Source organism: Thermobia domestica, chromosome 10, assembly GCF_964235325.1.
Source record: "Thermobia domestica chromosome 10, izTheDome1.hap1.1, whole genome shotgun sequence".
Taxonomy (NCBI): Eukaryota; Metazoa; Arthropoda; class Insecta; order Zygentoma; family Lepismatidae; genus Thermobia; species Thermobia domestica.
Window position 1 is genome coordinate 214,250,946 of NC_137463.1, and position 11,508 is coordinate 214,262,453.

At 37.3% G+C, this 11,508-nt stretch overlaps 1 protein-coding gene across 1 annotated transcript in view; it reads left to right on the forward strand.

Annotated features, from left to right (window-relative positions):
- Window positions 1-4,048: 4,048 nt before the first annotated feature.
- LOC145662983 (uncharacterized) overlaps window positions 4,049-11,508 on the forward strand; it is an 89,033-nt gene continuing 81,573 nt past the window's right edge. The window contains exon 1 of the mRNA XM_081729078.1: window positions 4,049-4,385. Coding sequence (XP_081585204.1) covers window positions 4,325-4,385 — 61 coding nt within the window. The 5' untranslated portion in view covers window positions 4,049-4,324. The remainder of the gene's footprint in view (window positions 4,386-11,508) is intronic.

Here is an 11,508-nt window from a genome sequence, read left to right on the forward strand (position 1 = left end):
TTTTCTGCCATGTCTCTTACAACAAGAAACACACCTTCCTCTAACCTTTGTCGATGGGTTTCCTACATCATATTTGTCAATCAGGTGATGCTGTCTTCTTGTGGAACGCTGGTTGATCACCGATTCAGTCAAACCTAACATGCTCTCCAGAAGTGACTCATGAAATTCTTTAATCGATAGATCTGCGTTTCTTGTGTTTTCATTGTAGAAACAGTACGCATTAACGAGACTTGTTCCCCAAATAATTCCTAATACAGCCTTTCTATACCATTTTGTGCAGCGCCTCAAAGCTGTTCCGTAAGTTGTCATCCGATCACTGACATCGATTGATGACTTCCCTTCGTTATAATCCACGACGCACTTTGGCTTCTGAATTTCTTTACCTCTAGAAGTTTTGGTCACGTGATTATTTGCGGAGTGTACTGTCGAACACATCAAAACATCTCTATTGTGATTCCACTTCAACACTGTCACTCCATCTACAGTCTCTTTTCCAACTATTTCTCCCTGTTTCAATTTAGCATCAAGGACTTGTTTCGGGATATGTTTTCTGTTTGACCTCAAAGTTCCAATCAAATGAGTTTTAGATTGGAGGAAACGATAAGCGAGTTGGATGGATGTATAGTAATTGTCTGTACAAAGTACACGTCCTTCACCTAAGGGTCCGTCTATTAGTTTCATTACAACATTTTCTGGAACAGACATATCTTTTTGTTTCTCTTTTCCTGCATAAAAGGATAGATTCCATGTATATCCCTTTGAAGTACATAGTTTGAAAACCTTTATGCCATATTTATGGCGTTTTCCTGGTAGGTGCTGTCGAAATTTTAACCGACCTCTCCAAGGTATCATAGTTTCATCAACGCATATTTCTTTCCCAGGTCTGTACACATTCTGATATTTCTTTACTATTTTGTCTATTATATTCTGCATTTTGTGAATTCGAATTCCTTGGGCTTCTTCATTGTTAGCAAAATGCCAAAACTTCAGCAGAAGCTCGAACCTATTTCCGGACATGACTGATCTGGGTAATGGCAGATTGTAGAGTTTACTTCCGCTTCAATAGTCTCTCAGATTACGAAGCTTAACTAGTCCCATCCAACCAAGAAGTCCTACGAATTTACGCATCTCCGTTATATCTGTAGGTGTCCAATCGTGTATCCTTGCGTTAGGAGAAACATCGTCCATCTTTTGGAATTGTTGCATCGCATACAAATTAGTTTGATCAACCATAATCTTGAGTATTTCAGGATTGATGAACAGCTCGTAGTAATCTATCGGATCAGCAAGAGCCAAAATACCACTAATAGCAGGGTTCATACCACTTTTTCCAGTAAATATAAAAACAGGGTGATTGCCACTAGGGTCACTCCACGAAATGTTTTCCAAATTTGTCTCTAACAGATTCGAATCCGGTACACTGTCTTCTTGTGAAGATGGTGGATTATCAGGTACATTTACTCCTTGCGACACTGACATAGTACTTTCACTAGTCGGATCCGTATTGGTTTCAATTGTGTAACTAAACGCTATGTCGGAAATTGCCATACCCTCACCAGCCTCGTCAAAAGAACTGTTTGAACCAGCAGCTGCTTCAGGAAGCCACTCCGGATCGAGATCAGAGTCCACTAACATCTCAGAATTTTTATCTTCTGAACTATTCACATCTAGATCTTCAGCGTCAGAGTCCATCAAAATGGACTCAATTTCTCTGTCACATATTGCTTTTCTAGACATTTTGACTCGAGGGCACTATACTGTAGGTCTATTGAAAGAAACAAATGACACGAGCGACAAAAATATGGTAAAAGTTTACGTCAAAACAAAACCTTGAATAAAATTTAGTCGTTTTGGGCCGCGTGTATAACTTCTGATACACGCATTAAAATTTGTCAACAATTGAAAACTATTAAGCTTTGCAAGGAAAAAAGTTGTCAATGAGCATAACAATGCATGACCTTTCTCAAGGTCAACTTGGCCCGGGAGGGTATACCACGTGATTTTCCTGTGGCCAGACAGTAGTCTCGACTGTGTATATAAACTGATACACATGGCCCAGAAAGGAAAACCGGTGTGTATAATTTTTGATACACACGGTACTCAATGTGTTAAAAAAAAAACGTATCGAATCCATAGTGTTCGGGATCCCTGAGGCGAATAATGGCACTCCTCATGCCATTAAGTCCATAGGAAATGTACCGAACCTAACAAATAATCTGATCTGTTATTGTTTGCTAACTTAAACATAAAATATACCATGAAATTGGGCAACGGTGCTATATAGCACGATTCTTTTTGAACAAAATGACTTGCGGAAATCTATACATAACGTAATTTAGTACAGACCAGATAGATATCAGACTCTGTTTCAGGGATTTTAAAAAAGTACACAAATTTATAGAATTAGTAACACGGTGCAATGATTATCCTCAGATTCGTAAAATTTGCTAAATAGATACCAATTAACAATAGAAGAAAGATGCCATTCACCTTATTTAAATTTTGTAACGATAGTTAATCTCTTTCTCCCCATTCTTTTTATATCGGTAAAATAGTAAGGATAAATGAGTTTTACTCTGAATTTATTCTATCAACATTTATCTTCCATCGTTGTTATCTTTGGTCTAAAAGGCAAGAAGAGTAGGACTCAAAAACAAGAAACTGTATCCTGTTGAAGGGTATCCATCGTAAACCAAATAAATATATGTCCAGTAAGATGTCGCTTTGGAAAAGAATACGTGATTTTTATGAATAAAAGTTCCTTTCAAAATGTCTATTAGTTCTCCATGTTTTGTCTCAGCTCCGGGAGGAACACATGGAAGAAACAGTGCACCTACATCATTGCCCTACAATCTGTGATTATTTCAAGAGGTGGTCCGGGGAAAATTTTCCTGGGGCCAATCTCCAACCATGCTCAACGTAAGTTACAAGTATTTTCGCAGTAGACCTACTACTTTCACTCCGTGTACGGAAAGCAGACCCGTAGCTAAAACACTTAGACAGGGGGGGGGACCCTAAGACCAATTATGAAGGCTAACTACATGTTGAGAAAAAAACTGAAAGTTTTAGGAGGGACTTAAAGTAGTACCACCGGGCTAAGCCCCCCTCGCCAACCCTAGCTTCGGACCTGCTTACAAGTTCTAAACACCCAGTGGAAATCTCAACTCACCACTGCCTGCAATTTACTTTTGCCCCAGGCCGTGCAGATTTACAGGGCGGCCTTGTCGTGGCTGTAGGTTCTCATGGCTCTCCCATTGTATTCATTCAGACAATTATTTATATCTTCATTCGCTTTCATTTATCATTTGATCCACGCCTAAGTTTTAAGGTGGACAACATTACGTCCGTAGGTTTTTTCGGGTTTCCTCCCACGCTCTAATTCCACCAATCCTTCCATCATCATTTACTTGCCTTAACTATCCGCCAAAGATTTCGTTCCATTTCATTTTTATCAGTTATCAGTGGCGTATTTAGGATTTTGTTTCGGGGGTGGGGCTATGCACAACACGTGAATGAGCACTTATATTTTTCCTTAGAAATACGAAGGATTAATGTTGTACGTATGAGCCCGATAGCCACCCCCCTAAATACGCCACTGTTAGTTATTTATTTTGGCGTAGAGGGAGTCTACTCGCCATGTCTTAATTAGAGATAATTATATTGGGATTTAGCGTCCCTTTCAGTATCGAGGCTATATGAGACGTGGATCTAAAAGCAGAATTGGAACCACATGAGCTCCCGCCGGGAATCAAACCCGGATCTCCCGCGCCGAAATGCTATAAAGTTATTAGGGAGCTCTTAAGTAGAGAAGAATATGCTACTAACTGTGGCATGCGTGCAGACAGTTCTTTCTAATACTTTTACTGGTGGTGTCATCTCGTTTGACCATCCATTCAGCACAGTAGCAATCATAAAGTTGGTCTAAATTAGCAATGAAGTTAAAAAGTTATGATTTATAAGCCATACACCAATCAACAACAGGTATCGAGAAAACAATAAAATCATTAAGTTCTCTCCTCCTACATCCGGGCTTGTGGCACTGTGGCTACCAAGGTTACATGCGTCGTTCGTCGTTAACAGTCATATCAGCAGCGATATGGGTTTTCCTCATGGATTTCTCACTGCTTCTATGTCATCATGAAGTGGATAATGTAACAACAACGAACTTGTCCGCTGGTTAATTTTTTTAAAAAAGGAAACTTCACCAGTCGTCGATGATAATACGAATGTATGACGTCACCCGGAAAGTGGTTTCGAAGTTTTGCCTTCAGCTGAATTTCTCAATGCAAGTGTTGGGACGTCTTCAGTCATATTGCTTCCTACGATGTTGCGGTTAGCTGTGTTCCTCGTCGGCGCTCTTCTATGGCTAGTAGCAGCTGCACCACGTGAGTACAATATTTAACTATTTCTAAGCACGTTCTGCACGCTTGAATCACGGTAATGTTATGTTCGTAGAGGACGCTGACCGTAAACAACATTTTTGCACTCAGCATACGCGTCTACTAGGTAATATCATTGTCTCTCAAGCCGGCACTGGAAGGTCAAATAGGTCTACGACTAATTCGCAAAGATTGCTAGATTTCTGTAATTCCCGATTTTCCTGTATTTTATTCATATTTTCTCCAATCTCTTACAGTTTCAGGAGAAAGAGTCCCACCACCCAAAATTTTCCCTATCTGCTAAATCTTTAATTCCGGCTTCCATCAAGTGGGCCTTGTGGTGGACAAACACCGCGTGGAATGTTTTCTCAGGGTTCTCCCATTTGCTTCATTCCAGCAATTCATTAGTTCATTATCACCGTCTCCTTTAGCCTCAGAGCATAATCGTGGGATGTTAAACTTAAAAAAAGATTTTAAAAAGTCGCAAATGCTTGACTTATCCAATACTTAAAATTCTGGAGTAAAGATAGACTTGACACAGTCTCCCTCTTAAACATTCCTACTAGTTAATGTACTTGTTTTCGTTTCGTGTATTTAAAAAAAAAAAAAAACTTCCATACTAGTTTTTATTGGCGTCTTTTTTCACGTAGGGCTTTAAGGTGACCAGACGTCCCGTTTTAGCCGGGACAGTCCCTTATTTTCAACCGTTGTCCCGATTTTTTCTGATTCTCAAACGGGACGCCTAAATGTCGCGTTTTTAAGCAAACATGACCCAGGTGTCCCGTAATTATTATTCAAAATATAAATGGTCAATGCTAATACTACCCTCTTCCGTACCAACACTCATTGCGAAGGTTCAGCCGTGCCTAGAATTTCTGAATATTCAAATGAGAATTGAGTGTTCTGTGGTTCTAGTGGGAATTCTGAGTGTTGAAGTAGTTAAAAGTATTGTTGGGTAGTACTGCTGTGTTATCATTCTTACTTGTGTATTTTGTAAATTGGAAAAACTGCTGAGTCCCAAATGCAATGTGGAAGTCCTCCTCCCCCCCCCCCCCGTCGCCGATTCGTATGCACCCCGTTTTTGAAAGTAAAAGTTCTGGTTACCTTGGCTATGATGGTTTCGGATATTGCTTTGCGGAGTATGTTAGTTTAATGGTAGAACTATCACCTTTTCTGCGAAGGATCCCTAGTTCGATACCAGAGCATAAAAAATTGTGGTATACAACTTGGTGTCCGCGGGTTCTTCTGCATTCTCTCCACGCTTCCAACATTCTCATTCTATTTATTGGTCTATAATTTCACTTGTTTTCATTAGCCATCTTTTCAACCTAAGTAGCATAGGTCTAAACTTGCAATTCTAAACAAAATATCTAATTCTTACTTCACTCTATTAGAAGTCCGTCCGAAATTCAATCTGTCATGTATAAAATGTCTCAAACATATACTAAGTTTCTGAATAAACGCAAACAGACTATTCCATATTTTGTTTAAAATGAACATTTATGAGTGTAGCCACGGGCGGATACTGACATTTTTTGAGCGGGAGCACAGTTCTGGGAATGCAGATTTTCCATATATAGTATATATACACGAGCGGATTGGGCGAACATAGTGGTGAAATTGAGTTATCGGTTGGGATGGGTTGAGATGGAATCACAGAACACTATGTAGGTTGTATAGTTTCAGAAATATACCTGCAAAAGACAGGGGAAGCTTGTTTAGTATGTGTCATTGCGTTGAATTGCATGGGAATGTTGAACCTTTTTTTCCAGTTTCATCGAAAATTACAAAATGTAACATTATACTGGATATATACAGGCACTCAGAATCTTCCTTTTAAGGGAGATCTTAAAACATTTTTTCACAGTATTTGAACAAGAGGCTCGTTAGGACTATGGTGTCTATATCTATCTATCTATCTAATATATATATATATATATAAACTCTTCGGGGGCGTGCGCCTCCCGCGCCCCCTTCTGGATCCGCCACTGCCATACGGTATCAGCTGTCATGAACTATTGCCTATGAAAGTTGCTCAAAATTTAGCATGCATGCAAAATTGACCTCACTTTCTATTTGGCATTTTTAAGTTGGTCGCCCCTCCCCCATAGAAGTATTCCCGAGACGCCACTGATTTTGAACATTGCATCGTTTCTTTCCGCGTATGCACTTTTGTACTTAGCTTCAGTTTCAAACAATCATCTACTATTCGTTTTGAGTTGCAGCATGCAGAAACCCTGGCATTGACTATTAATGAGCTCGTGTAGCTGCCAAATGGAAGAGATTTGCCAGTGTTTCCTTTCAAACTTTAGCGATTATTTCAATGGTTGCAAAATCAACTTTTGTTTTCATTTAAAATTTTGAAGTTGCGCCCGTGGAGGTATCCCCCAAACGCCCCTGATTTTAGAAGCATCGCCACGAGATTAGGCACGTGAACTTTGGTATTAATATTTTTCTTTCTAAGATTTTTGTCCACTAGGAGCTGTATTAGGCCGTGCTATATATATAATGTGTTCGCAGTGGCGGCGATTGGACGTTAAAAGTGGGGGCACGACATGATCTGAATATTTGTATATCAATGTAAGTTTTCCTGTTCGTTTCTAACACTTTGTTTGACGAAAGGTTGTATAACTAATGGAATACTACCGGTATCTTTTTCAGTTAAAATACCGTATATCGTATTTCATATTTTATTAAGTAAATTGACAAGACCAACGCAAGTAGGTACTAGCCCTTTGTACTCTTAAACAACGAAAGTGTAAGAGATTTCATTCCTTGCTCACGAACATCTTAAGATTCTGTCCGGAAAATTGTGTGGTCTGATTATTTAATAACAAATTTGCAAAACAAATAAATAGAAAGGATAATATTAATCATAGTAATGAATAATAAGGCATGTTTTGTAGAAGTTATATTGAAACTGGGTATTAATGAAAAAACTTACATTTTTAGTTCCACACATGCCATTAAATGTATGTTATTACTCTTAGAAACTGAAAGACAATAAATACTACAAGCATATAGTAGGACATTTAAAGAAATACGCAATTGCAATATTAATTGCTTTGAATTACAATTAAAACACAATTCCTGTAGCTTTCTCAGTGGTGCCCACCCCCCCTTATGTCCATGACGCACCCCCCCAACTGTCTATCCGTAGGTGTTCTTCCATGAAAAAAATCTTCTTTTCGATTAATTTTACCCCCCCATCAAACATATTTATATAGATTTTTAGCCCCCCCCAAATATTTCAATGACGCAGTTTGCGTCATAGCCCCCCCTTGTGGGCACCCCTGGCTTTCTTAACTCCACGGGAAGACAAATGACCAATACGTACTCACGCAACGGCACATATTATATGGCAACATTTTTTCTATGAAAGTAATACTTACAAAAACTCCAAATGAAATTATATACATTAAGGGTCACTTCAAAAAAGTGGGGGGGAAGTGCCCCCTCTTGCTACCATAATCGCCGCCTGTGTGTGTGTGCTGCTACGTTGAACTTTGAGTATTAATTTTCAAATTCGTTTCCTCTACATTTGGCATTTCTACATTGTAATAAATCCAGATTATTGGATTTCTCTTTTCTTTTTCTTTCTTTCTTTTCTTTTCTCTCTCTCTCTCTCTCTTTTTTTTTTTTTTTTGTTGCAACTTACTGTTTAACACATATGCCTAGTTTTGTGTTACCTCACCTAAAGTGAGAAAGAAATGAGGATTTTTTAAAATTTTCATTCAATTTTAAATTTCATCATTATTATTATTTTAAGTATTAAATTCTAGTTTCAAAGAGAGGAATTTAAAATGTTATTAAAGGAAATCAGGAATGCTAAACATTATTTATTATTAGTTGCACTACTTAGGAACCTGACAACTGGGCTGGCAATCAAGTGCCATCCATTTCTCAATGCCACACTCTTGGCCTCGAGCGAAAATTTAAAAAAAAAAAAAAAAAAAAAAAAGCACGGAAGTTGAATGATAGATTTCTTATTTACATACAATGCTAGTTGGATTTTATACTTTCCGTCCTTTGTCAGTTTTGTCTGAAAAACCAAAAACGTTATACAGTAGAGCGTCGGTTATCCGAACGTCGGTCAACCGAACGACCGCTTAACCGGACTGTGTACTCGCTCGCACCTGTTACTCTCCCACCCTACCGTCCATCATCCCCCTCACTCCCAAACCAAGTTTCCCACAGTAGTCGCCGCACTGAGCCACCGCTGGCGGAACATTGCTTCTAATGGGGCCTTCATAAGGCGCTGCTGACCGGCCAAGCCGCCAGTCGCTGTGTTTCAACAATCAGCACACTTCTTTTTATGAATAAATTTACTGTACAGTACTTCTTCTTGGCAAATAAACATGTACAGTTCGATTATCCGAACAAACCAGTTTTCCGAACACCCATGTCCCCCAATTACTTCGGATAATCGACGCTCTACTGTACGTATTTCATATAAGTTCAACCAAAATGTATGCCACGTGGATCAAACTTGGCATAATGGTAGATATTGATCTACTATAAAAGAATGTGAAAACATTATATTGTTCACCTTTACGGTTCACGAGTTATAGGCGTTCAAATTTTGAGTAATATTTTCGTAAAGTTACTCAGTGAACTCATCCGACCAGGATCAAACTTGGCATGGAGATAAACCTTGGCCTGCTACAGAAGAGTGTGAAATAATATAGTGTGCAAGGCTTTTGGTTCTGGAATCTTGGATCATCAAATTTGGGGTGCTAAAATTTTTACAAAACAATTTTAGCAAAGATTTACTTTTAAAAATGAGTGATGACTTTTTTCTCAATAGGGCAACTTACATTTGTTGATTAGTGTGCATGTAATCAAATGATAGCTTTTTCATTGATATACATTGCTGGCTGGGTTATACTTTATCATGAAAGTAGAAACGCTTTCAAAGTCTTGACTGGAAGACCAAACGGAAAACGACCATTAGGAAGACCTAGGCGCAGATGGGAGGACAATATTAAGATGGATCTCGCAGAAGTAGAAATACAAAGTAGAAAGTGGATCCAATTGGCTAAGGATAGAAGTCAGTGGAGAGCTTTTGTGAACACGGAATTGAACCTCCGGGTTCCATAGACCATAGAGTTAGTTAGTTAGTTGAATGGCATGTTTCCTGTTGATATGGTGGGTTCAGTGCCGGATTTAGGCTTGAAGGGGCCCTAAGCTATTGAAAGTAATGGGGCCCTTTATATGTTTAGCTTTCTTTTTCAGTGACATGTCGCCATTTTGGGGGTTTTAATATATGCTATATAGTATTTTATGGACCTTATATATATATATATATATATATATATATATATATATATATATATATATATATATATATATATATATATATATATATATATATATATATATATATATATACGTTTATTAACTTCATATTGATCAACTTACAGTATTTTATAATTTTACATTTTCAACACGTTTCAAAATTCTTTAGAAACAGAAAATACGGACTCATATTCTAATCTTTGGAAGATTGCTATAACATGAAATAAGAGGTGTCAATATATTACGCAAACCGCTAATAATTATATAGGACAAATCAAAATGATGGATCCAATTTCAAAAAGTTATCCTGTGAAATTTGAAAACACGTGTTATCGTGAGACACACGTTTCGAAAGACTAATTTGCAAAGTTTAGTTTTTACCCAATGTTTTCACTTTCTACCGTTAGTGCTCAGTAGCTAGCAGTTAATGAAAATGGCGTTGAATGAAAGGCAGATATCTTTCTGTGTGCTTCATTATTTATTTATTTATTTATTTATTCAAACAGAACGCAACAGGTATTGTACCCAATTACAGTGTTCATCTTTCATGAAATAATATATTTACAATTTCCCTTTTAAACCTTGTGAGGCAATCTGAGTAAATATCTATATTATTTGTCATTTTTAAGAGTCTGTTGTAGGTTGCACTAATCCTCCATGTTGGCGACTTATTTAGGATATTAGTCCTTGCTTTTGTACAATACAAGAAGTTATAGTTTTCTGGACGTGTTTTTCTACCTGGAACGTTTATTTGAAAGCTCGAAAGCAATTCGTTGCAGTCTAGCTTATTATTAAGTACCTTGTACAAAAATATCATGTCAGATAACGTTCTTCTTTGTTTGAGGGTTAGAGTTTCAAAATTCCTATTTAATGAATTAGTGTTTTCAGTTCTTGGGAAAATGCTTGTTTCGTTATATACAAGATATCTAAGAAATTTGGACTGGATTTTTTCTATTTTTAGTGAGTTAATTTTTGTATCTGGGTTCCATACAAGCGTCGCGTATTCGAGTTTGGATCGAACGTAAGTTTGATACAATTTATGAAGTGTGGCAGGTTTACGAAACTCCCTACTAATTCTTAGAATAAACCCAAGATGTGTTTATTCTGTATTTATTATCATGTAAACAAATCTGTGATTAGTGTACACATGACTCCATGTGATTTCTTCATGTGGAGTTTTGTAAAGGATCATGTTTACATACTACCACTTCCAACAATATTGATTGACTTGTGTGCCCGTATCACAGCATCTAGCATGTTGGTGATATTGAACGCAACATGCTAGAAAAAGTTTGGCAGGAGATTGACTATCGGCTTGATGTGTGTTGTGTTATGCGAGGTGCTTACATAGAACACTTGTGAATATGTTTCAAGAAAATTTTGATAGTATCAATTTCTTAGCACGTTTCATAATAACAAATGTTTATTATATTTCACACAATACATTTCTGAAATCTGGTCCATCATTTTGACTTCCCCTGTATATAGCATTATTAATATAACATTATGTTATAATCTACACACAATACACTTGTAGTTAGATTCCCTAATATGATCATAGTAGTCCACACTATTCATTGGGTTAGCAGACTTTCGTATGTAAAACATGGTATTTCTACTAATACGCATGTCACATTCATATTAAATACCAATACAAAAATATTTAATGTGACTAATTATATTATTATGTTCCCAATGCTCATTCAACTTTATAATTTTATCATGATTCGTTATATACTGGGTATGCAAAGGATAAACAAACATTATCTACATTAAAATACTTTCCTTCTTGTCTTTGCCAAAACAATCATTGATTATGTCATCAAATTTT